At 43.7% G+C, this 26,911-nt stretch overlaps 1 protein-coding gene across 1 annotated transcript; it reads left to right on the top strand.

Moving 5' to 3' along the window:
* Positions 1-5,480: 5,480 nt before the first annotated feature.
* LOC102715784 (putative leucine-rich repeat receptor-like serine/threonine-protein kinase At2g19230) lies at positions 5,481-11,207 on the top strand. Its single transcript, XM_015841143.1, has 12 exons — positions 5,481-6,127; positions 7,769-8,259; positions 8,522-8,660; positions 8,842-8,913; positions 8,998-9,069; positions 9,145-9,225; positions 9,319-9,470; positions 9,571-9,836; positions 9,983-10,109; positions 10,205-10,273; positions 10,365-10,557; positions 10,659-11,207. Exons 1-12 carry the CDS (start codon positions 5,481-5,483, stop codon positions 11,098-11,100), a joined length of 2,751 nt encoding a protein of 916 aa, XP_015696629.1. The 3' UTR covers positions 11,101-11,207.
* The last annotated feature ends 15,704 nt before the right edge of the window (positions 11,208-26,911 follow it).

Raw genomic sequence — 26,911 nt, 5'->3', positions numbered from 1 at the left:
CTGTCGGGGTCATCCCCGTTCTCTGCTTGCCCGCTCTGCTGCGCCTGCGCCACGCGCCACCTCACCGTCTGCCTCACGCTTGCGTCGCTTGTGCTGCGCATGCGCCAGCACGCCCGCCGCGCCTGCCACACCACGATGCTGCCGGCCAACGCCTCCCGTCCTCCCTGCGCTTCATCGCCGCCCCGGTCTCGCCGACGCACCGCCTGTCGCGCCGGGACATTGCCTTGCCGTGACGCCGCGTCTGCCCCGTCGGCTCGACCGGCCATCGTCATGTCGCCCGCTTCGGTCGCCGCAGACGCCGCTCTCCTCTACCTCGCCGCGCGTGCATCCTGCGTCACCACCGTGCCACGCTCCCTGCGTCGGTCGCGCCCTCGCCATGGCTGTCGCCTAATCACAAGCCCACCACGCGCGTCCGAGCCGTGTCGTGCCACATGTCGGCCATGTCGTTGCTAACTGCCTCGCCCTAACGGCGCCGCCGCCAACCACCTCCCCGCCCTACGCGCCGGCTGCCACTGATAAATCCGCTGCACCCAACGTCGTCGCTCCTCTTCGCTCCTCACTCTCGATCGCCTCGTGCCGCCGCTGAGCTCCTCCTTCCTCGTCACCGTGACCAAGCGCCGAGCTCCGTCTCTCCACCGCACCCTCCCCATCGCCGTCGCCACCCTTGTGAGCTCCCTTCATCCCCTGTTTCTCTCGCATCGCCATCGGTGCTCGCCTCTGCGTCACCCGTCACCGGATGCAGCCGCTGCCTCTCCCCTTCCCCTCCTTGCTGTGTCGTTGCACTGCTTGGCCTCGCCACCACCTCGGCTTGCTGTCGCCGCGAGCGCGCTACCACCATATTTGGATAGCGCCGCCGCCGTTTGCCGTTGTGCCGAGCCACTGTGTAGCGCCGCCCGTCGTGCGTCGCCCGCCGACACGTCTCCATCCGACCCCGCGCCACTGCCCTCGTCGGCGTCATCATCCTCACCGACGCCCACCGGCCGCGTCGCCTCCATCGCCGTGTCGCCTCTTCGCCGCCGCCTGGCACCGCCACGCCGGTCACTGCTTGGTGCTGTCACTACGTCATCAGCATCGTGCGTTGCTGCGTCGTCGCTGCCGCCGCCGCCGCTCGCAGCTTGGCGTATTTGGTCGTCCCCGCTGATCGACCGGCCGCCGACGTCGCCCACCGCCGCCCAAGCCCGCTTGGCCGGAGCTCTCCTCTCCCCCTCTGTTCTGTGTCACTGCCCGGTGGGACCCGCTCACCAGCACCCCCTCTCTCCTTTTCTCTCTCTGTTTGGTGGGGCCAGGCCATCGGCTCCCTCCCCCTTTTTTCCCCTCGCGGGCCCCACCTGTCAGACTCCTCCCTCCTCTCTTCCAGGTGGGCCCCGCTCAAAACTCTCTCTCCCACCTGACCAGTGGACCCCGCACGTCAGCCAGCCTCTCCCTCTCTCAGCTGTCTCACTGCCAGGTGGGCCCCACCTGCCGGCGCCAGCTTTTCCTCTAATGACGTCATCGCCTCCAATAATTGCGCAATAAATTAATTTAAGGATTTTTTGTTAGTTTAAAAACACAGTTAAACTTCTAAGATTCATAACTAATTCATCTAGTCTCTGTTTAAGTCCATTCAAGTTTCATTAAATCCAGAAAAATGCCAAGAATCCATAAAAAATAGTTTCAATATCTGATTCAGTAGTTTTATAGTCTGCTTTTGCTTGTTTTTCCTTGTTTGTCGTAGGTTTTGACAACGTCGCAGCGCCAATCGTACCCGAAGTCGTCGCCGAAGTTCCTCATGGGTCACAGCAAGGCAAGTGGCACCCTTCTTTGATCATATTGAACCTATATTTATAAAATTCTCCCGCTTTATATTCAAACATGCATTATTTTATGCAATTTACTTTACTTTATCTATTGGGCTATTACCTTTATATCCGTTGAATTCCTATTTATTATTATTATTATCCAAGGGTTAATTTGACTAGAAACATGCTTAGGCAATGCTTAGTCATGCTTAATTCAACTAACTCACCTGTTATCACTTAATTATTGTTATGCCTTGATAGACCTTTATTGGTTGTGATCATTATTAATATCCCGATGTTGATTAATAATAAGTAAAATATTGCTTATGGTGGGCTGTGGGTGCATGGTTTTGAGAGTCGTGCACATGGCAATTAAGGACTGGTTCTCGCAAAACCCTGGAAGTCTTACATGTACCAACGACAAGCCGAGTATGGGCAAGGTGGGATCTGAAGCATGGCTTCGAACTATTTGACGTACCAAGGCAATGGTGGACGTGATGGAGTATGGACGGGACATTGTGGTGTAACGATGATCTCTGCTGCTTCCAGATTCACCAAGGCACAAGAGGAGACTGTCCGACTTGGTGTAAAGGAGAGGGTGAAACCTGAATGCGGTGCGATTGAATAGGGATGGTTATGTAACGGGTCCTATCATAGTTTCCTTTCCGTGGTATCGTGGTGCTACACCAGCGCACGTTCAAGTGTAGTGGAACTGTGTCTTGCGGGTAAAGTTATACACCTCTGTAGAGCAAAACTATTCGAATAGCCGTGCCCGCGGTTATGGACGAATTAACAGATTCACTGGGATTAGTTAAACCTTTAATAACTTGATGAACTTGGAACGGGTTTGACCCTATCAACATGGTGTAACATTGGTAGTGGTTTGGATCTGTCACAATGTGGTGTAACGTTGGGCTGAGGGTTGACCTTGTCGCTACACGGTGTAATGTTCGGTAGCGGTCTAGTCCTGTTGCAACGTGGTGTAACATTGAACAGTGAATGTTTATTTTAAATGTTTACTTTACTCGTTTTACTCTGCTTTATTTACTGCTTTGCTAAATAAATGCTGTTTTGTGCAATTTAACCTTAGCCTATTCCTTGATACCCTGTTGCATTCATTTATTCTTCCCCTTGGGTGTTACTTACTGAGTACACTAGTTTGTACTTAGCCTTGCTTAATTTTTCCCCCACCAGAGAAAGTGCTAGAGTCTTTGTCAGAAGGAGGCAGATCCAAAGGTTGAAGTGAGGTTCAGTCCGCCATCAAGAATGTCTGTGGTGTGGAGCCGTCATCGTCAGCTAAAGCTGAAGATTAGATGGTTTAGCTTGTTTCTTTTTTCCGCTGCATTTTGATAGATAATTATTTTTATTTGTTTTTAAGTTGTGAAACTATGTGTTAATTTGTTATAGTGTGTACTCGGGCTGATTCCTGGACTGAGATTTAATACATGCTATAGTTTAAAAATTGATGTAAATTTCTATGCGTGATAGCTACGTAAGTATTATTTATGAAAGTACAACATATCTCCCCTTGATGCCCCTTATGTCATAGCACAAAAAGCATGGGACACTAGTTCCTTCAATGCAAACTATAGATAGGGATACCAACGTTTCTAACTTATTTATCTAAAAAATTTAAGGGTTGGGTCTAAAATATGCGGGCTAAAATTTTATAAGTTTTTGAGCTAAATGACCCAAACGTCCTAGCCCATTAATATAGCTAATTATACCTCTGCCGACCTCCCAGCTAGGAAAACATTTTGTTTGTGAACTTGCTAGAAATTCCCTATTACTACACACGGTTCTGTTATATATGCGTTATGTGGAACACATCAAAATGCCACAACAAGGCGTTCAAAGGCGCCAACAACAACCCCACCACCTCTCCTGATATGCACTAGGGTATCCTGATATTTTGATAAGATGACGTCGGCGATCCGACTATAGTTGTCCAGGGATATTGTGCCTAAGCAATCGTTACACTAACTCTAGAAGCAAATCGTGAACTCGACAAATGCATGATCAGCCCAACCACGATGGTATTTTTTTATGCAAGCAATCAGGAACTAGCAAGAACAATATGAACAAGCATCTTAAATTGTGGAATAAAGATGTAGGATTAAATTGACAAAAGTATCAAAAGGTGGGATTCTAAAATGAGCAAACCAACGATCTAACCGATCATGGGATTACATGACAACCTAGAGAAACTAAACTTCGATACAAAAAAACTAGAGTTGTTGTATGGTAGCTAAGGGAAATATATAAGTGGGTGGACGAACTAGGTTCATACTCAGGCCCTAAGACGCGTCTCTAACAAACTCAACTTGATACATGGGCCTACGACCCAAATCTGGTGGTGCAACACTAGTAGATCCTGGTGTTTCGGTATTATTTTGGCAATTGTTGCCGATTGGAAAGGAATCTGGAGATGAGGCCGAATCCATTTAAAAGTAGACTTTGAGATCTTTTCATAAAGTGCTATATGACCTAAACTGATATATGGATCAACGACTATGCTTATTTGAATCCAATGATGTGCAAGAGGTCAAGGCAACAATGGTCTTTGTTCATCTTGTTCTTTCTTCTTGAGCACATTAACATCATCACAAGTACTTAGTAGTACACTAATCAATAAATCATGCTTATGCAACCAGCACGAGTAAGTTTGATTTGTTTTTGTAACACTAGTTTAGTCTATGGAGTTGGCATAGTTATATCGTCGGTGCAGATGTACTCGTCATCTATTGCTCGAAGATATGCTGATGATATCCTACTTTGGGCCAATCGGACTGCAAGCAACCAAACTGATACTCCCTCCGATTTGATGATTTGATGGTTTCACGCCGTTGACTTTTTATCTACGTTTGACCATTCGTCTTATTTAAAAAATATATAATTATTGACCATTTTACTATGATTTGCATTATTACTAATGTACCTTTAAGTATGATTTATAATTGTGTATATTTGGACAAAACTTTTGAATAAAATGAAGAGAAAAAATCAATGGCACCAAAAATAAATTGGAGGGAGTACTTGTCATGCGGAACTGTACATCCTAGTCTTCTACTCCCCCCGTCCATGAGACGTTAACTTTTTTTATACATGTTTGAATATCCGTCTTATTTAAAAAAAATTATAAAATATGTAAAGCTATATATGTATGTATAAAATTTTATTTTACAATAAACAAAATGATATTAAAATAATTAATAATTATGTAAATTTTTTGAATAAAACGAATAGTCAAACGTGTATAAAAAGTCAACGGTGTCAAACATTTAGAAACGGAGGGAGTAATATGCATGTAGTGTTTAATCTCTCCCGTGCCCTCTTACGTCTGAGTTAAACTTCTTGTATTTATTGCGACTTATTTTATCAATAACTATGATTTAAGCACAACTTATATTTTATAGTTTTACACTGAACAGTTTGAATAAAGTGAAATGCTAAAATGCAATAGCTAAAAGTCAACATCGTCCTGTGGTCATATTTACTTAATACTCTTATAGTTACTGTCAACCATTTTAGCCTTTTTTTTTCTTTTTTAATTGTTTGCCTAAAAAGTCGTTTAATTGTGTCTCGAGAGGGAGTATTTAACACAAGGGATCGACTGCGCCGTGGATGTTAGTTATGTACGGTTTCGTTGATGACCAACTAATTAACTAGCTGCTAACTACAACGTTGACGGTGGGAGAGAAAATGGCTACAAGGTCATCGTTACTTCTTCTCAGCTACCTCGCCGTCGCTGCCGCCGCCGGCGTGCTGCAAGCCGCTCGTGCCCAGCCTGACAGCAACGGTTTCATAAGCATAGACTGCGGCCTGTCGGGGAAGGCCGGCTACGTCGACAACGCCACCAAGCTATCCTACCTGCCGGACGCTGGCTTCACCGACGCCGGCACGAACCACAACATCTCGGCGGAGTACATCTCGCCGGGGAGCTCCAGGTTCTTCGACAACGTGCGCAGCTTCCCCGGCGCCGCGCTGCGGAGCTGCTACACGCTCCGGTCACTGGTGCCGGGGCTCAAGTACCTGGTGCGCGCCTGCTTCAGGTACGGCAACTACGACGGCCTCCGCAGGCCGCCGGTGTTCGACCTCTACGCCGGAGTCAACTTCTGGACCACCGTTAACATCACCGACCCGGCTGTCGCGCATGCCATGGAGGCCATCGTGGTGGTGCCGGAGGACTCGATGCAGGTCTGCCTGGTGAACACCGGCGCCGGGACGCCGTACATCTCCAGCCTAGAGCTGAGGCCGCTGAAGAACTCTCTCTACCCGCACGTCAACGCGACGCAGGGCCTGGCCATGGTCGCCAGGGTTAACTTCGGCCCGGCTGATACCTTCATCAGGTGAAGCAGATTATGTTGTAAACTGATTTTTCTTAAAAACGTATAAAAAAACTGGCCTCTATATTTATCTTATTCGGATTACAAAACTTGCAACCGCTATTTTCTCTATAATAGAATTTAATTTAACTATTTTTTCAATAGTAGAAACTAATCCAATATATCCCTATATCAGCAAAACACGTTTGGCCTTTAGTTCATTTTGCGAATGGGGCCTCCAGATGAGTACAACCTCCGTTCCAAAATAAACGAATTTCTTTGTTTTTATTGAATTTTTTACTCTTCATCTTATTTAAAATTTTTTTATGATTACTATTTTTATTGTTACTACATGATAAAATATGAATAGTACTTTACTTGCGACTATTTTTTTTAATTTTTTAATAAATTTTTCAAATAAAATGGATGGTCAAACACTCAACCTACCAAACCCAAATCTTTTTTTGTGACGGAGTAGTAGCTTAGGTGGATTCGACTCTCCGTGGAAATGAATTTTAGGCCTGAGTTAAAAAAGATCCCCTCGTCAAGCCCTTGGTTCGTTCTGGCATCAGCTACGGTGCCCTTGTTTGAGGGAAAAGTGGGTCAGCTTCCTAATCTCATGGATCAAATGTGATGAACTATCATAGATAATACCTATGGAAGATATGGAAGAGTTAGATCTTCCTGTGATCAAGAGTAAATTATGGGCATATTCTAGTAGAGGATACAATTAAAATCCTAACCGTGGTTATGGATGATAATTGTTAAAAGTCTAAATCAAATTGGCAAAAAGATATTTCTCTTAAAAAGACTTCAACTTTTCATGTTTTGTTCTAAGGCAATATAGGCTGACTCTTTTTTCATTGCTCCAGACCTTAGCTCCACCCTAAGTATCACCCTGAGTATGTATATTCCCTATCTTCATCATTGAACAAGGTTGATTTTCATAACCTACACTCGTGTAAGACCAAATAACCTTTCCGGTATAAAATATCTCAACCTGACCAAAGTTAGTCACATATACACACGTCGATACAAACCAAACTCCCGAACCACATTTGCACTGCCATAATCAAGTCTGTAGCCAATTTTCCATTGTAATAATAAGAACCATTACATGGTTTTACACAAATACACAGTTGGTTAAAGCAAAACCAACAAAAGACCAAATGAAGAACCAAACCAAATGCATCGTACAACACACCGCTTTGAATAACTATTGCCAAGATATTGGCATGTTGATCAGTTGGCTAGTATTGTCATCGTGCATACGATCCACCCGGGTTCAATTCTAAGAGGTCGCAAAACCCAGGTGTCATACTGATGGTTGTGTACATCCAGTGGATGTAGAAGCTGGGTGTTATCCCGTTTTAAAAAAATAACAAGCTCTGACTTCCTCCATCTTTAGTTCATGTTACAAAAATAATATTTTGAGTAGATTAATTTAAGAAGAAGCATAAATGGCTTAATCTATGTGGATTACATACGCGGCCACTCTTTAAATACAAATTGGTTACTAACATTAGAAGTTTCCTACCAATCATCGGTGTAAATATTGTTACATGTGTATGCATGTTTCATTTAATTGGAAAAATAATAGTTGGAAGCTGGCTATGAATTTTGCAGAAATCAGTTCATAATTCCTCGATAAAAATGATTGGGCAGGTACCCGGATGATCCACATGACAGAACATGGATGCCATGGATCGACCCTATGATATACGAGGAGATAACGACAACAAAAACAGTACAAAGCGTGGAAAATGATGTGTTTGAGACACCGTCGGCTGTGATGCAGACAGCGATCGCACCTCCAAATGCCTCTGGTACTATATATCTCCATTGGGATGCGGAGCCAACCACCAATGACCCATCACCAGCATTCATCACCGTCATGCACTTCTCTGAGCTGCAACTTCTCCGGGGCAACAACACCCGCAACTTCAACATTAGCATCAACAATCAAGTCGTGGGCAACATTTCACCGGACTATCTCTATGCCGATGCATCCTTCAACACAAACCCCTACCGGGGCTCAAGCCAATACAACATCACCTTCCGCGCCACAGCCAACTCGACAATGCCGCCCATCATCAACGCCCTCGAGATTTTCTCCATCATGCCCACTGTCAACGTTCCCACAGATGCCAAGGATGGTATGTATTACATGCTGTCTCTATATATATTTACTCACATGGTTAAGATCCTCGATGAGATTAATTTATGTTTTAGAAATACGACACAACAAGATCGATCTGGCCCTGTTGAAACCATGGGACAGATTATGTGCGCTAGTACTTGTCATTGTGTTTTACCTCGATGGTTGGCAACAAATGATATTGTTCCAGTATTACTTTGGAAACTTGTTGGGTTTGTGAGTTGGTCCAAACTAATTAATTAGCTGCACCACGTATGCAGTGTTGGCCATCACGACCATCAAGAAGCAGTATAAAGTGAAGGAGAATTGGATGGGTGACCCATGCGTCCCAAAGACTATGGCATGGGATTGGTTGACCTGCAGCTACGCCATATCCAACCCCCCGGCAATCACAGGCATGTAAGTATATAAACCTAATGGACGAATGATATCAAATTAAGCACATACATTGACTAAATCCATGGTTCTTAATTACCAATTTCATATGTAAATAGCAAGTTATGCAATGAAACGTAAATTATAATGTTAGTTGATGCCTTCTTTATGAAAGTGAAGATGAGGTACACTGGAAAATGTGCAGAAACCTTTCTTTCAATGGCTTGAATGGTTATATATCGACTTCTTTCACCAATCTCAGTGCTCTCCAATACTTGTAAGTAGAGTTTTTCATGTCTTTAATTCCCCAATGGAGCATTTATATTTTTGCAAAACAAATGATTAAGTCATTGTTTGTCAGGAATCTCTCATACAACAACTTGACAGGCTCAATTCCTGAGTCCCTATCAAAATTATCCTCACTGACAGTTATGTAAGTGCTGCAACTTTATTTTTCCGCTCCCATTGATGATCTTTTTCTCACACATATTGAATGTGGTTTTTCTAGAGATTTGTCAGGTAACCATCTCACTGGATCAATTCCCTCTGAATTACTCAAAAGGGCCCAAGATAGGTCCCTCGATCTAAGGTCTCTCCCCTTCTTATTTTTCCTCTTTTTATTGCAGTGTGGATAATTCCTCAAAATTTTACTGAAAATGTCATTTTATCGTCTTTCTGTTAGATATGATAATAATCCAGACCTTTGCATCAACGAAACTTGTACATCTTCAAATGGGACGCCAAACCTAGCAATCTACATTTCAGTCCCAGTAGTTGCTGTCATGATGATACTATTGTTACTTGTATATTGCTTGATAAGACGAAGAAAGATAGGTAAGCCTTGGCAGAAACAGGTTAACTATATAAAATGGTTATTTATCTACCTTGAACTCCACTGATGCTAACTTTGTTATTTCTCTCTTTCAAATTGAAGGCTCAACGAACAATACCATCATTCCACATGATGAGCGAAGAAAGCATTCACAACAAGTTGACAACTTTGGCTATGCTACCGTGCACCTTAAAAACCGTCAATTTACGTACAAGGATCTGCAAATGATAACAAATAATTTCCAACAACTTCTTGGGAAAGGGGGGTTTGGGTATGTCTACTATGGGATCTTGGAGGAGGGCACTCAAGTTGCTGTGAAGTTGCGGTCGCAATCGTCTAATCAAGGTGTAAAAGAGTTCCTTGTAGAGGTATAAATTGTTCAGCCATGCTTGTTTTTGTATCTTAATTGAAATGAACTTGAGCTAATAAATACCCCATTCAAGGTCATGCTTAAGACTTAATTTTGTTCAGGTCTTCATATTTGGTTGGAATTATTTGATGATTGCTTGTATAGGCTCAGATTTTGACACGTATTCATCACAAGAATCTCGTCTCTTTGATTGGTTACTGTAAAGATGGGGAGTACATGGCACTTGTCTATGAGTACATGTCAGAAGGAACCCTACAAGAGCATATTGCAGGTAGGAAGTGATAGTGTTATTACTATGTATCATCATTACTTTGAAAAATTATCTTTTGGTGCATGGTATCTATTATTCTTGAATGTTACAAGTAGGAAGAGATCACAACAGGAGGAACTTAACCTGGAGAGAGAGACTTCAAATTGGATTTGAATCCGCACAAGGTAAGACCTCCAATATATATGTGGGATGTTATTGCTAGTTCGGTTGCTATCATATGTGTTTAGTAAAATCGGTTGTTCCCATCATGTGTAGGGCTAGAATATCTACACAGAGGGTGCAACCCACCCCTCATTCACAGGGATGTCAAGGCAACCAACATCTTACTTGACGTAAAGCTGCAAGCCAAGATTTCTGATTTTGGATTGTCTAAGGCTTTCAACCGTGACAGTGACACTCATTTATCAACAAGCATACTTGTCGGAACACCTGGTTACATTGATCCTGAGTATGTTGAAGCCTACCTACTTCTTCCTTTTCTCAAAGACTACTACCAAATCTAAACTCTAGACTATCCATAAACCATATTGCTTTCCTATTTTGTCCTAGGTATCATGCAACAATGATGCCAACATCCAAAAGTGATGTATATGGTTTTGGTGTGGTGCTTTTAGAGCTGATCACAGGGAAGCCACCAATACTTCGTGTCCCAGAGCCAATTAGCCTTATCCATTGGGTGCAACAGCACCTGTCACATGGAAACATTGAGGGTGTGGTGGATGCGCGTATGTGTGGTTCCTATGAGATGAATAGTGTTTGGAAGGTTGCAGATATAGCATTAAAATGCACCGCCCAAACATCAACACAACGACCTACAATGACAGAAGTTGTCTCGCAACTGGAAGAGTGCCTAGACCTTGAGCTTGATCATGCAGGCAGTGGCGCTGCGTTACCAATTGGCTATGTTAGGAAAAGTAGCACCATATTTGAAATGGATCATTTGGAAAGGATGCCAATGCCGAGCATGTCTAGTGGTCCTTCTGCACGATAAAAGGGTTGTGTCACATGTATGGTCGTCGTAATTTTTGAATTGCCATCAAATATATGCATACAACACTGCATTATCAACAAACTATTAATGTTTATTTCACTTAAGAGATTGTACAAATATTTCTAAATTGTGGATTATCTTAGTAAATGTGTACACTCGTGCTTTAAGTCCAAATGGCTAGGAGAATATATGACTCTAGAATGGAATATGTACAACCTCTGACATAGTCAATTAATGGAATAAATTTGCTTCCACCTCTAAGAGATATGTTAATCCCTAGCTTCGTAGTCTTCACTTAATCTTACAACTGGAATCTAGACTAGTGTGGAATTTATGGGAAAAAACTACATATGCTTTTTTTCCTTGTGTAGTTACGAGATAACAGCGATGTCGACAATTAATAACATATCAGTTCTATAGGAAAAAATGGACTAGGGATAAAGTGAGGAGAAACACCAGAGCCATTGTTGCATTATAAAAAAGTAAAGTGTTATAAAAGAAAGGTACGCCGGTAGGGATTACAAAACCCTTAGTGGAGTTTCTACCGCCGCCCGCTGGTGGCATAGTTACCGCGCGGTAAAATCATTTTCAAAACTCTCTTGTCTCCACGATGTCTCCTCGAAAAACATTAGCTGTTTGGTCCAAGGAAAATAAAAATGAGAAAATCCTAAAGAGTTTCATAATATTATGAAAATTTGGAAATAAATACTATGGTACATGTAGGACATATTAGTTTCTAAATAGAAAAATTTGACATTAGCTTTGCTAATTGATATTCAAATAATTACAAATGACAATTCCCAATTCACCAATAAATGTACAAGACAACTGGAATTTAAAATTGGCACTGCTTGGACGACGAGCAACGCCAACTCAAAGAACAATGGCAGCAACTTGAGGTCCAGCAGGAACAATTAAACCACAACGAGGGTTACGACATTTGTAGGAATACTGAATGCCAATGGCAGAGCGAGAGTAACAACAACACCAAGATCGCCGGTTAAGTAGCCACGACGATAGTAGTTGGGATCCATAATGAGGACGTCGCTCACCTGAGCCGACCCGATGGAGTCTCAACCTTCACTAGAAGCCTTAGCCAAGTCAATTGGCTGATTTGTTTCAAGCCAATCTGGATCGAAAAATATGATGGTGCCTCTGTGTCACATCCTGAGTTTTGCCCTAAGTCGATGAATCTTTTTTTCTAAATTGAATCTCAAGAAATTGTGTTGGTTTACTCGCAAGAAAATAATCCAAAGAAAATTATTTAATTTAAATCGCTTAAAGACCGCAAAAACGGGTTTTCATCTTTCGTCGGGTCGAAATTGATTAATGGGACGTACATTGAAATTTAAGAAAAAACAGATTAAATGTTCACCGCATAAAAATTTCTAAAAATTTAACTCGGCAACCTGGTCATCCATCCATTCTTTGCTTAGCCATAGGATTTCGTTTTTGGGTCAAAATTTGAGTTTCGCTCGAGTTTGGACCCAAAAGGTTGCAGGCCCACTCCCTCTCCCTCTCCCTCTCCCACCTGGTGCTCATCCACCCCCTTTCCTGCCACGCCGCACTCCCCTCTCACCCCCTGCGCCCTCCCCCACGAGTGCCGCACTTCCTTTCCTTCCCCCATGTCGTACTCCCCTTGGCCTCCATTGCAGTTCCGCATCCTGCCTCCTTCCCTGGTGCACGCATCCAACTCCCTCCCCCTCACGGCCTGAGCAGCCCCCAGTCCCCCACCTCCCTCACGGCAAAATCTGTTGGAACCGATGGATGGGCTAAGACCCATATGTAGATTAATTCTTCGAAAAATCACGAAAGCCTACCTCATGGGAAGCATACATGTGAACCTTTAGTATCAACTTACTAGTTCAAACCTCCATAAATAGGAGAGTGCTCTCTAACCACTTGAGCAAGAAAGAAGTAGAGAAACACACTTTTGACGTCAAAAGTTGACCCGATAGTCGATCAAAATGCGTAAGTACAATCGGCTATTCTATTGATGTAATATTCAGTTTAGATACTACACAGATCTAGATTTGCTATCAAGCCATGTAGCCCCGTGCCAAGTTCCGCCGGTCATGACTACCCGAATAGTTTAGCGGGCAAAATATTATACCCATACCCATTATCCAATATACATACAAAAGTAGTAAAAAAAACAACGAACTCAAAATTATAAATAAAAAGAACAATGATATAGAAATCATAGTATCACACTTAAAAATAGTGAACTACTAACTAACCATAGTATCACAATGAAATATATATGGTTTTTTATATGAGCCAATTGAAGAAAAAATATATTCGGGTCAGGCGCGGGTTACCTACAGGAAAAAATTAAAACCCGGCCGCTACCCATTAGGTAGTCGGGTAGCGGTCGGGTATGCCCACGGGCAAAAAATTACGCCCACTCCCTTGCCCGTCGGGTCGGGTATCCATGGGTACTCATACCCATAGGTAAAATTGTCAACACGACTCCTAATAGATAAAAATAAATAACAAATCTCTAATTCCTATTGAATACGACACTGTTTTATTTCCTAATAGATAAAACAAACAAGTTCCGATCAGACTCTAACTCTCTTAGAGATAAAAGAAAAACCCGAAATTAACTCTAATTAATAGACAAAATTATGCTGCCATGGCTTGGTCTTCACGATTCCCTATTGAATTCGAACTCTTCCTGATAAAATTTTCATCGATGATTGCGTCTTTCTTTATCCAAATCCAATAAAGAATTTTACCAAATTTTGGTGTTAACACATGCCCCCTAGTTTTGGAGTATGAGAACTCATGCTTCATAATTATCTTCTCTTTTCTTGCTCCGATGACTCCAAAAATGTTCTTCTTTTGCCTCTTGCAATCGGCTTTCATGAACTGACGCTATCTGAACTAGATGAGCCAAACATTCAAACTCGTGGCAAAATAAATTATCTTTAATAGGTTCTATCATTCCTCCAAATGCAAGATCTGCTAATTCTTTATCATTTAGGCTCAGACTATAACACCGGCTGCGAACATTACGAAATCTTTGTATATATTCCATAACCAATTCACCTTCCTGTTGAATAACCAGAATTAAGTCAGTAAGTCTCAGCTCATCCATCACATCAAAAAAGTAATTATGAAATTGTCTCTCTAGGTCGGCCTAGCTTCTGATAGAATTTGGAGTTAATGATGAAAACCATGTGAAAGTCAGTCCTGAAAGTGACAACGGGAATAACATAACCTTCAGAGTGTCATGAGCCGATGCCTCTCCACACTATGCTAGGAATCGGTTGACATGTTCATTTGTAGAAACATCATCTTGCCCTAAAAATAAGAAAAATTCTGGGATCCTATATCGACGAGGAAATGGAACCTTATCAAACCAGTCAGGATATGGTCACTGCTACAGATATATCTGTTTCTCTGGAGTGATCCCAAATTGTTCCCTCATAATCTCAACAACTCTGTGGCCCACTCATCATACCTCGTATTGTCTTCATTGTGCCAATACTGATGAGATCCTTCTAGCCGATATTGCCCCCCGAGTCGAACTCTATGAGTATTGTAATCATCAACCATTGTCTTGATCAAAGTTTGCAATGTATTCATCAAAACTTTAGATTGATTGAATAAAGTAAGATGAACCGATTCATTAACCGCGTCTTGAAGTGCTTGGTCCATTGGCTTCAGGAATCGAGTCTTTTGAATAGGTTCTTCTAGTGTCATGACGAAACATTGAAGACAACACCTTTGAAAATTAGCCATAGATTGCTCCACCAGTCGCTTCTATTCTTCCGTCAAATCCTCCACTATGACTGAGTGCTTGACATCTATCTCTTCAGAAGACATCTCTGGCTTCTCAGATCATCGCTTGCGAGTAAAAATTAACATGAGTCCCACCGGGTGTACTAAAAATGTGTAGACGTCAAAAGTTGACCCAATGACATGTCCACACGAAGGCTTTGGAGTCACTTCTTAGAACGCTCCAGTGCAGGACCTAAATTCTTAGAATACACGGACATGCCAGTTAGTTTGATCCTACAACTGACAAGATGAATAAAACAAGCCGATCGGCTATCGAGCCGATAGGTAACAAAGAATATGGCCGATCGGATGTTGATGTAGTAGTGTTTAGCCGGTTTGCAGATCAATCGGCTGTTGAAAACATGGATCGGATGAGAATCCGATACATATAAGCTCAAATAGCTTACATAAATAGTAAATCATTTGCTACGATCGGCTAAAACCATCTAGGATATGATCCCCGTATGCAGATGCAACACAAAATAATTACCGATCTAAATAAATCAAGCTGATTGGTATAAAAATAATGCAGCAAGGCAATCGGCTATTCTATTGATGTAAATATGATAAGCAGATCGACAAAGATCATCGGTTATAAACGACTAACAAACGACCAAGATCTATAAAATAACTAGCCCAGATTACTAAGAACAATAATAGAAGATCGAACCAAACCGAAACAGCTCAAGATTATGCCCAGCAATGTCAGGATCGATACTAAACAGATCTAGACTTCTATCAAGCCGATGAACCGATGATTGATAACTTATCGGCTGGTACTCCGATAAAACAATGAACAAGATACATCAATCCGATATAAACTATTTGATAAATGCAATTTAACAGATCGGACCGAACCGAGACAATACGAGATTGAAGACGTCAAATAGAAAATATCAAACCAACATAGATCACCCAAAGTGGTTGACCAGATTAACTCAAGGTACAAGAGCAACTTATGTTGAAACTGATACGATAACTAGCAACCGTACAAGTAGATCAGAAGATCGGACCAAACTGAGACAGTTCTAATCTAGCCGATATGATTACCACGGTCGGCGGAATGTAGGACTTACCCCTCCGCTGGAGATCGAGACGATGCAGCCCCACGTCAGGTGCCAAGTTCCAACGGTGTTGAAACCTCGGTAAAGAGGGTGGCGATGCGGCAGAATTATATTGATCTGTGTGATATGTAGATGATTTACAATGACCCCGGGCATACATATTTATACCCATGGGTGGATACGAGTCCATGCCGGTTATGACACACGATTCCTAATATATAAAAAGAAATAACACATCCTACTTGGACTCTATCTCTAATTTCTATTAAATACGACAATGTTTCCTAATAGATAAAATAAACAAGTCCCGATCGGACTCTAATTCTCTTAGAGATAAAGGAAAAAATCCTAAACTAACTCTAACTAATAGACAAAATTATGCCACCATGCCTTGGTCTTCACGATTCCCTATTGAATTCGAACTCTTCTGGATAAAATTTCCATTGGTGATTGTGCCTCTCTTTGTCCAAATCCAATAAGGAATTTTACCAAACATTTGTGTTAACACACGCGCGCTCGCTCCCCTCACTTGGGCACGGGCATTGGTCAAGCCAGGTAGAGTGGCACGCGCGCACGACATGCACGTGAATGGTCCGCCAAATTGGCTCCTCGTGCTTACACAAATGCAACTTTCCTTTGCAGTTTTGTTTTGCTGCAATAAATTCATGTGTTAGTTTTAAAAACTTATCGAATCTTTCCATGCGTGAGATAGCTTAGAGTTTGGATATATTATGCGCAACCATCTGGTTTGGTTGTGATATGGTAGGCGTACTGATCACACGTGCTATATGTACCGAACTGCTATCTCTTTGCAACATAAGTGAAAAACAATCTAGGGTTTGCCTTTTCCTCTGTACTATGCCACCACCATAGTCTACTCCATCCCCTCCATCGGTGTGCACCAGCAATCAGGAGAGCAGGTCTCCAAAACCATCGCCCTCGTGAAGTCCTTAACCGGGAGAGGGCAAATAAGGTTTTTGAGAAGCGCTCCACGCGACTTCTTGTTGTTAGTCCACTACGGCTCGTCTTCCTCATCGATCGGTTGTGGCTCATTGTCGTCCACATCTTCCGCCGTGAGTCGTCGGTGTTGTGCCCAATCCTCTTCCTCAGAACAACCTTCGCTACAAGTTAATTCTATTTAATCTAGTACTGTATTTGTTTAATCTATTCGTCTATAGCTCTTTGGTATACATGTTTAGATTAAGTCTCATTAATTTGTTCATGTTTGTTGATTCATATGTTACCATCCTTTCGTTATACAATGCCATGATTTATTTAAGTCATAGATTAAATCATTATGTGCCTATAATTCTTCTTCCTATTCGGTACCCCTACGACTGTATGTATACATGTAGTCTACGGATACCCCTAGTACAGGTATTCCACACTATTGTTTGGAAATTGGTGTAAATTTATGAGCGCGACACTCTAACACCAAATCATTGCTAATTATCTACCCTCTTCTTATCAGGGCTACTAGCGGTGACTCCAAGGCCATGGAAAATTATCTACTAGTTTCTTTGGCACAGTCGGAGCAACATTGGTTGTCGAGACTCCCAAACGATCTATTGATTTTTGGGCAGAGCAATGTGGTTCATCGCCAATTTCTAGGGTACCTGTGATAGGCCATGAACCAAATATGACCTGTATCAAGTCCAACAATAGAAGAACGAGTCTCTTCAGGCCTACATCAAGGGATTCTTCGAGTTAAGGAACTCAATTCCAGACATCAAGGATGCCATGGTCATTGCTACCTTTTGCAAAGGCATGAAAGATGAACCACTCATCACGAAGTTCATCCACAAAAAGCCAACTGCTATGAAGGATTTGTTCGATATGGCCAACTCCTATGTCACGTTGGCAGATGAAGATTATGCGCCTAGATCCAACTGACACAATAACAAATCCCAACAATTTTCCAAGGGAAAAGAGAAGGAAACCGAGCACCGCAGGGACTTAGCCGACAAAAACACGGGTCGGGATAAGAGCTCAAAGCACTAGTAGTAGTGGCTAACTGCGAACCCATCCAGAATCCAAAACTCAATGAGTATAACAAGGCAATGAATAGCCTAAAAGAGTGTATCAAGGCCTAGTGGGGGTGAATAGCCGATTAAAAAAAGTTAAACCTAAAAAGCGAAAGCTGAAACTTTCAGAAGTTCCGGTCAGGGCTTCGGAACTTCTTCCGGCCTTCGGAAGTTCCGTTGATCTTCGGAACTTCTAACAGCACCAAATCTAGAACAAGATAGAAGTAGATCTAGCCAACCAAAACACAAATAAGCAAATCACCTCCAAGCTTTGCACAACTAGCAACTAGAGTACGCGCGACAACCAAAAGCAAAGCTCAAATCACAAGTTAGAGAGATTTCACCACAAGTAGGCACGGAGGCTTTTTACCGAAGCTCCAATCCTTGAGGGAATTGTACTCTCTATTGAGGAGCTCAACTTGAGCCAGGTTTCCACAACCCTTTCCTCGGGGTTGCACTTATGCATTCCCCCTCACTTGAGGTGTATGTTCCCTTGCAGAGGCGAGACCCAACATTCACAAACTTTCCCCGACACACCACAAGAGCTTTGGTGGCTCAAGGAACAACGCCTAGCTGTCTAGGTGTCCTCAACCACCAAGAGTAACAAGCTTGCAATAAGTTCTTGGGGATGAATCTAGTGCTCAAGAAATTTCTCCACAAAGTCAACACCAAACACTCAAACCAACTCAAATCCACACAGTCTCCCACACAAAATCCAAATCGCTTAGATCTATGGAGAGGAGGAAATGAGGAAGCAAGGCTAAAGTGAATCTCAAGAAATTGCAAGCCAAGGGCAAATGAATGAGCAAGTGAACCAGTAACCCTAGCTTGAGGGGTTGGGGGGTATTTATAAATACCCCCCACTCAATTTCTGTTTGTTGGGGCCAATAGATGCTTTCTTCAGAACTTTCAAAGACCCATTCAGAACTTTCGGTCAGTTCAAAAATAACTGCCCCCAACACTTAGAAAAATTCAAAGTCAACTATAAAAATTACTCTTCGGAAGTTCCGTAAGTTCCAGCACAACTTTAGAAAGATAGCAAAAGATGTACTTCAAATAGATTTCCGAGCAACGGATTCATTCCTAGAATTCATTTGTGAACCCCTCTTTATAGTACGGCAATCCTAGTTGACTTAAACTTAAAAATAAACGCACGCCAACACGAAGTACCTATTTTCTTCTATTTTCAGCATGGGCAGCGCAATAGCAAACTTTCTCATGAGAACTTAGACGTACCTTCACCATCTCACACAACTCATTAGTCCTCATCATTTGATTGTCACTAATCACCAAAACAAATTAGGGGCCTAGATGCATTTTCAATCTCCCCCTTATTGGTGATTGATGACAACCATTTGATTCACAAGATAATTGAATAATTTTGATGAAATTTTGACACAAGGTAAAGATTGAGCTCCCCCTTAAGATATGCATTATACGCATAGGGCAGCTCCGCCTTACACCTTGCATCTCACATTAAGCAAAAAAGTGAACAAGATATGGATATTGCAACTGAAATAGCAAGCTCACAAGTAAGATTACATCACATCATCCATCAACATAGTCTTAAACAAATAATAAGCAACAATTTGTTCCATGACATAAGCAAGCCAAATTAAGTATATGATGCAAAGTGTTCGATGAATGCAATGCAGATAGTTCAAGTGTTCCAACCAGTAACTCGCTTCTAGGAGACTCTAGGAAAAGATGGATTACTTCTCCCCCTTTGGCATCAAGACACCAAAAAAGAGAAGTGGAGGAATGATGAGAGGACTCAGACGTGAGGAGCATGTGTGTCAGGTTCAAACTCCTCTTCAGAATCCCACTGCCACACCTAACGCTCGCTCTCATATGCCTCAGAACTGGTGTCAGAGTGCTCTAGGTTGAGGTGTTTTTGGATCTCCTCGAGCCTCTGAGTGTTCTTCTTTCTAGCATGTCACCCCGAGAAGAGTTAGGAATGTCACGCTGTCGGGTCCCGCCAGCCTGGCTAGACCCACCAGCTTGACTAGTACCTCCTACCTGGCTGGTACCTCCAAGTTCCTCCTCACCCCCAGACTCATAGGTGGGATGACCCAAGCGAAGACCAAGCTTGGTGTGCTTGACCTCCTTCACAAAAGTCATCCTAGTGACAATCTCAATTAGAAACATGATGTAAGGAGAGTAGCCTAGCCCCTTCCTGTGAGTGATTGAGGTGATGTAGATCTCATCCCAGATGAATCTAGGGACATTAAAGGTACCTCTGTTCATTTTCTTCTGGAGGATGTTGCGAGAATAGGAGTTGATATGGTAGGCATTTCCATCCTTAAGGGCAAGAGTCTTCCTCAACATCCTATTGAGATTAATGAACTACCTCTGTTCATTGTCCCTAGCTTTGGCTGACCTCCAGGGATATACATGCGAGTCATCATTCCATCACTTAGTACATCCTCATTGTGCAGCTGGTTTCTCTCATGCGTACTGTGGTTCTCAACACCCAGAAGAACTACAAAGTCCTTGTGGGGATGTTATACCACCTCCCTTGAGTCATCCAAAACATGGTGCTCTCTTCAGGGCCTCCAAAGGAAACAGTGGCATAGAACTGAGCGATGATTTCCTCACACCAATCATAATCAAGTCTCATGTTATCTGTGAGGTATAGGTGTCGGCAGATACTGATTATCTCATTTATCACTGGTACATTTAGCCTTTCCAAGCTGTCCTAGTCTATCCACTGCATACTGACGGTTTTGTGCTGGTTGGCCAGGATGACCGTCTCATAAAAGTCATGCTGAAACTTGGTCCAGAAGAGACTGTTAGAAGCAGTCCTTGTAGCATCTGGACCACTATGAGCTCTGGCCCTCACCAGGTCTTCCACCCTCTTGTTCCGGTTTATAACATTACCTCTGTTACCAATGGGTCTATGGTTGTACAAGGGACCAACCACGTCCCATGTACAAAAGCCTTGCCTAGTTGGATCAAAGCGTCCTACTGGCACTTTGGCTGCCGCTCTCCTTTCTAGTAGCCTTCCTCCAAGATTGACCCTCTCTGTCCAAGGGACTTGTTCATGGTCACTTGGTGACCAATCACTATCGGAAGCATCATCTGTGGAGGGAGTGGGAGTCCTTGTTCTCTTTCCCCTTTGCTTGTTGAAAAGCTTTTTTTGTGGGAGCCATGATCCTTACACACAAACATTGACAAGAAAATAAGGATTTGAGGACTCTAGAAATGCAAAGCATGAGATGGTGCTCGGGGTTGAATCCTCTTTGAAAGTTCTGAAAGGCCTTCGGAACATCTGGTGACCGAAAGTTCCGGTCACCTCTTTGGAACTTCCGAAGGTATCCAAACCCGAACACTAAAACCCAAGATTTGCACGATTCAACCGTGGAAATTGTGAATAAACTCTAGAAAAGTACTCTATAACAATGGATCTATAGTTCTACTAAGTGGAATCCAAAGGCCTTGTCTCAACATACATAGATCTAAGGGAGAACCAAAGAGAAACCAAAGAAAATACCTTGAGACGATAAACTTGAGGAGAACATGATGGAGATCGTCCCTTGGAGGATTCAAATCCATCTCCACACCACGTGGAGAAGGAAGAACTAGGGTTAAACCCGTGGGGGAGAGGTGAAAAGTGAAAAATTTTCACCATCCCCACAGCCTCCCTCTATTTGTAGTCAGAGGACTCTCCGGAAGTTCTGGTGGGCCTCACCGGAACTTCCGTTAAGGATACAGAACCGAAACCTGATTGTTCGAAACTTCCGGTCAACTTGACTAGAACTTCCGTAGAGATGAAAATCGGTTCTGTAAGATTTTTGGAACTTCCGGTCAGCTTGACTGGAACTTCCAAAAATTCCAGGAAGTCCCTAGAAACTTGTTTTCGAAGGGATGACTCGACCAAAAACAATTTTTGATGACTTGGGTGAGGATGGTTAAAACACATTGATCCATCATGAGAATGCAACTAGCTAATTCACAGTCATTCATAATAAGTTGCATTTCAACATATTATAACCCAAGATGAATTATGCACATGCATGTCACCCTTCCTAAGAAGGGCATATATGAATCCACATAGTTTGTGCTAGAAGCACCATTTACACAAAATGGAGTTCCAAAATCAAATAGATTCAATTTGTCAACACAAGAATGACTAGTGATCATCCATGAATTGAATAAGCAATATGTCACAAAGTGCTATGCATGCATGCAACGTGTCAAGCCACATTTCGAGAATCCAGGATATTTAGCTCATTCCGTAAGGTACAAAATCTATTTTCCTCTGAGGGCTTGGTGAATATATCCGCCAATTGTTTTTCTATTCACACATGAGAAATTTCTATGTCACCCTTGGTGGAGTGATCTCTTAGAAAGTGGTGGCAGATATCTATGTATTTTGTGTGAGAGTGTTGGACGGGGTTGTTGGCAATTTTGATGGCACTCTCACTGTCACATAGAAGCGGGCACTTTGCTCACATTTAGGCCATAGTCTTGCAAAGTTTGCTTTATCCAAAACAATTGAGCACAACTCCCCGCCGAAACGTATTCTGCCTCGGCGTGGATAGGGCGACAGAGTTTTGTTTCTTGGAAGACCAAGAAACAAGGTACCTACCCAAGAATTGGCAAGTACCCGATGTGCTCTTCCTATCCACCTTGCACCCGGCATAATCCACATCGGAATAACCACTGAGATTAAACTGTGCACCCTTAGGATACCATAGGCCAAGATTAGGAGTATGAACTATGTATCTAAGAATTCTCTTAACAACCACAAGGAGATATTCCTTGGGAGTGGCTTGAAATCTTGCACACATACATACACTAAGCATGATATCCGGCCTAGATGCACAAAGATAGAGCAAGGAGCCAACGATAGAACGGTATACATTTTGGTCGATGTCTTTACCTTGCTCGTTGAGGTCAAGATGCCATTTGATGGCATGGGTGTGCAAGCTAGCTTGGCATTCTCCATGTCGAATTTCTTGAACATGTCCTTGGCATACTTGGTTTGGCAAATGAAGGTTACTTCCTTTAATTGCTTGATTTGAAGCCCGAGGAAGAACTTCAATTCACCCATCATCGACATCTCAAAACGCTTAGTCATCATCCTACTAAACTCATCACTAAAAGCTTTGTTAGTCGAACTGAATATAATGTCATCGACATATATTTGGCACACAAATAAATCTTTGACATGTCTTTTAGTAAAGAGACTAGTGTCGGCTTTGCCTATCTCAAAGCCATTTTTCACAAGAAAATCACGAAGGCTTTCATACCATGCTCTAGGAGCTTGCTTAAGCCCAAAGAGTGTCTTGTGAAGCTTGTACACGTGATTTGGGTACTTTGGGTCTTAAAATCCCGGCGATTGTTCCACATACACCAACTCATTAATAGGCGTCACGCCCTGAGTTTTACCCTAGCCTAAAAATAATTAAACAATGCATTAAAAATAATTTCTCTAATTAAAGTTCAGGAGAAAAGCAGTGTGTAAATTTAATTAATTAATTGGAAGCTTTTCGGAATGTTCTAAAATGTCCCGAAAAGCATTTTAAAATTATTAACAGGATTTAAACTTAAATTGCAGAAGTATAAAATTTTTGCCCAAAAACTTAAATTAAAATTCGGCAAAAGTGGGCTTTCCCTTTTCCCTCCTTTTTCTTTCTTTTTTCCCCTCCTTCCCAAATTGGGCCGAAGTCCAATTTTCGTCCTTTCTTCTTCTTTTCCCTTTTTCTTTTTCCTCTCCTCCTTCTTGGGCCAGGCCAGCTGAGCCGGCCCAGCTCCCATCCTCCTCCCGGTCGGCCCCAGCCAGCCGAGCCGGCCGCATCTCCTCCCCACGCGCGCACGCCACCCCAACCCCTAGGGCGTGCCTGGACCCAGCTCCGCCCGCGCCCGTGCGCCAAGTCTGCTCCGCCTCCCTCCCGGCCGAACCGAGCTCGCACCGCCGCCGTGGCCGAGCCAGACTCCACTGGCCGCCCGCAGCCGCCGCCGACGAATCCGTCGCCGGGGCCGACTCGGTCCCCAACAACCTCCCCACACTAACCGCGCCACCTCCCCCTATAAATCACGCGACGCGCCGCGCTGCCGCCACCCTTTTCCCCCACCTGTGCGGCACCGCTTCCTCGCCGTCGTCAACCGATCTTGCTGCCGAAGGCCCGTCGTCGTCGTCCAGCCGCGTCGCCGCCTCCGCCTCGACCTCGCCAACTCCCCGTTGGCCTTTGCCGCCACCGGTGGAAACCCCAGCGCCCTCGCCGCCCCTTCATCCTCTTAGCCGCCACGCCCAAGCTCCGTCGTCGGCCGTCCTCACCCGTTCTCGGCCGTCTTCAACCTCGCCGCCGCTTCGCCGCCGCCGGTGAGAACCTCTCCTTCCCTCTCCTTCCCTCTTTCCCCTCCCGGTTGCCGCCGCTGTCCGTGTGCCGTCGCTGCGCGCATGTGCCGCCGGTCGCCGCCGCCGCGCCGGTCGGGTGCCACCTTCCTCGCCACGCGGTCGCCGTGACGTCACCGTGTCGTCGCCGCCGGCAACCGTCGCTACCTCAACCGTCGCGTCGTCGCCGCCCTGCCGCGCGCCGCGGTGCGCCGCGTTCACCGCCACCGGCCGTGCGCCGCCGTCTGCCGCTGGTCACCGGGGCCGTCGCCGCCGCGCCGTGCGCCGACGCTATCGCCGGTCGCCGGTCGACGCCGCCGACCGAGCAGCTCCCTCCCGCTCACCTGCTCTCTCTCTCTCTCTCTCCCTCTCTCTCTCTGACAGACGGGCCCCACCCATCGGCCTTCCACCCCTCTTCCCTTCTCTCTGTCACACGGGCCCCGCGTGTCAGCCAGTCGCTGCCCTCCCTTCCTCTCTCTCCTCCCCGGGCCCGCATGTTGGCCTCTCACTCTCCCCTCCTCCCACCGACAGGTGGCCCCCACTTGTCGGCACCACCTCACCCCTCCGCTAATGTCAGCACCCACTTAATTGCGCAATAATTGATTTAGGATTTTTCTGTTTAGTTAAAAAACCCAGAAAACTTCTAAAATTCATAACTAATTCGTCTAGTCTCCGTTTAGGTCCATTCAAATTTCATTAAATTCATAAAATTGTCAAGAATCCATTAAAAATACTTTCTTTTACTGTTTCAGTAGAGTTTGTGCATGTTTTATTTATTTTTGTGCTTTGTCTCTTAGAATCGGACCCCGTCGAAGCGCCGGTTTATTTCGAGATCGTCGCCGAAGTTCCCCAGGGACCAGACCAAGGCAAGTGGCACTCATCTTTGATCATATTGAACCTATTATTGCTAATTCCCCGCTTTACTAATTCAAATATGCATTGTTTTAATAAAAGTATTTAGTGTATTTATTTTTTAGGTAATCCTTATTATTATGCCGTTGTTTATCCAACTTTATTCGTGCTAGACCAGGGGTAACATGATTAGAGTTAGGCCTAGGTTAATGCTTAGTCATGCTTAGAACAAGTAGCTCATAGGATCATACTTAATCATTACTAGTTCCGAATAGCTGTTAATTGTAATTCATTACCCGGTTCGGGTTAATGTCTACTAAAATATTGATAACGGTGTGCTGTGGGTGCATGGTTTTGAGAGTCGCACCCATGGCAATTAAGGACCGGTTCACAGGAAACCCTGGAAGTAATTCAGTGCTAACCACATGCCGAATGGGTAAGGTGGGATTTGAAGCATGGCTTCAAACTATTTGACGTACCAAGGCAAGGGTAGGCGTGATGGAGTATGGATGGGCAATCGTGGTGTAACAAAAGCCTCTGCTGCTTCCGGATCTACCAAGGCACAAGAGGGGATTGCCTGACTTGGTGTAAAGGAGGGGGTGAAACCTGAAGTGCGGTGCGATTAAATAGGGAGGGTTATGTGACGGGTCCTATCACGGTCTCCTTTCCGGTATGCCATGGTGGTATGTCAGCACACGTTCAAGCGTAGTGGAGTCGTGTCTTGTGGGTACAGTAGTACACCTCTGATCAGAGTATAATCTATTCAAATAGCCGTGCCCAAGGCTACGGGCGGACTCCCAGCTTCACTGTGATTAGTCGAAGCTTTAATGACCTGGGTAAACTGGCTTTCACTTGGGACTACTGCAACGTGGTGTAACGTTGAGTAGTGGTTGGGCCTGTCGCAACGTGGTGTAACGTTGGACAGTGTTGTGGTATTTTATAACTGTTATTTACTTATTCTTTAATTTATGTAATTACCTTTATTCAATTTAATATCTGTTATTTATTTAAGTGCTGCTTTATTGCAACTAACCCTAGCCTGTCCTTGATGATCCCTATGCATCATTTATTGCCCTCTTTTCCGTGCTGCTTGTTGAGTACGGTGGTTTGTACTCAGCGTTGCTCAATTTCCCCCTCCAGAGTTAGAAGTTGAGTCCGATGCAGGTGACTCGCAGGAGTAAGCTAGTCTACCGTCGAAGCGCTGCTTGTGTACTGGAGCCGTACCCGCTGGAGCTAGTCTACCTACCTTTCCGCTGCATTTTCGTTAGAATAAGTGTTACTTTCAGTTGTTTCTAAGTACGATGGTTATGTAAACAACATTGTCTTTTTGTGTACCCTGGCTGCTCCTGGACAAGGATTTTAATACACAATTAAGTTCAGAAATTCGTGTGAGGAATTTCTGGGCGTGACAAGTTGGTATTAGAGCCAATCTTGACCGTAGGATGAGCCAAATAGAAACCCTAGGAGCCCTTCTGTCATATGCATTAAGTTTTGCCAAATTTAAGTCGTTTGAAAAAAAAAAAGAGTCGAGTCTTTTGGTTTTAAAAATTTAGTAAGCATACTTGCTTCTCTAACCTTGATCTCTCTAGATGTGTGGCATCCCATCAACGAACCCGTACCTTTGTCGCAGAAGTCGTCAACAACTCCTTCCAGAGAAGAGTCCGACCTTCGCAACTCCAAGCGTCGCTCGCAAGGTGAAGACGCAGAAGATCAAGAGTTTAGTTTCTTCAAGCCGTCGCAGC

This window comes from Oryza brachyantha, chromosome 9 (assembly GCF_000231095.2).
Source record: "Oryza brachyantha chromosome 9, ObraRS2, whole genome shotgun sequence".
Classification (NCBI taxonomy): domain Eukaryota; kingdom Viridiplantae; phylum Streptophyta; class Magnoliopsida; order Poales; family Poaceae; genus Oryza; species Oryza brachyantha.
The sequence above is the reverse complement of the archived record's forward strand: the minus strand, read 5'-3'. Positions and strand labels throughout refer to the sequence as shown.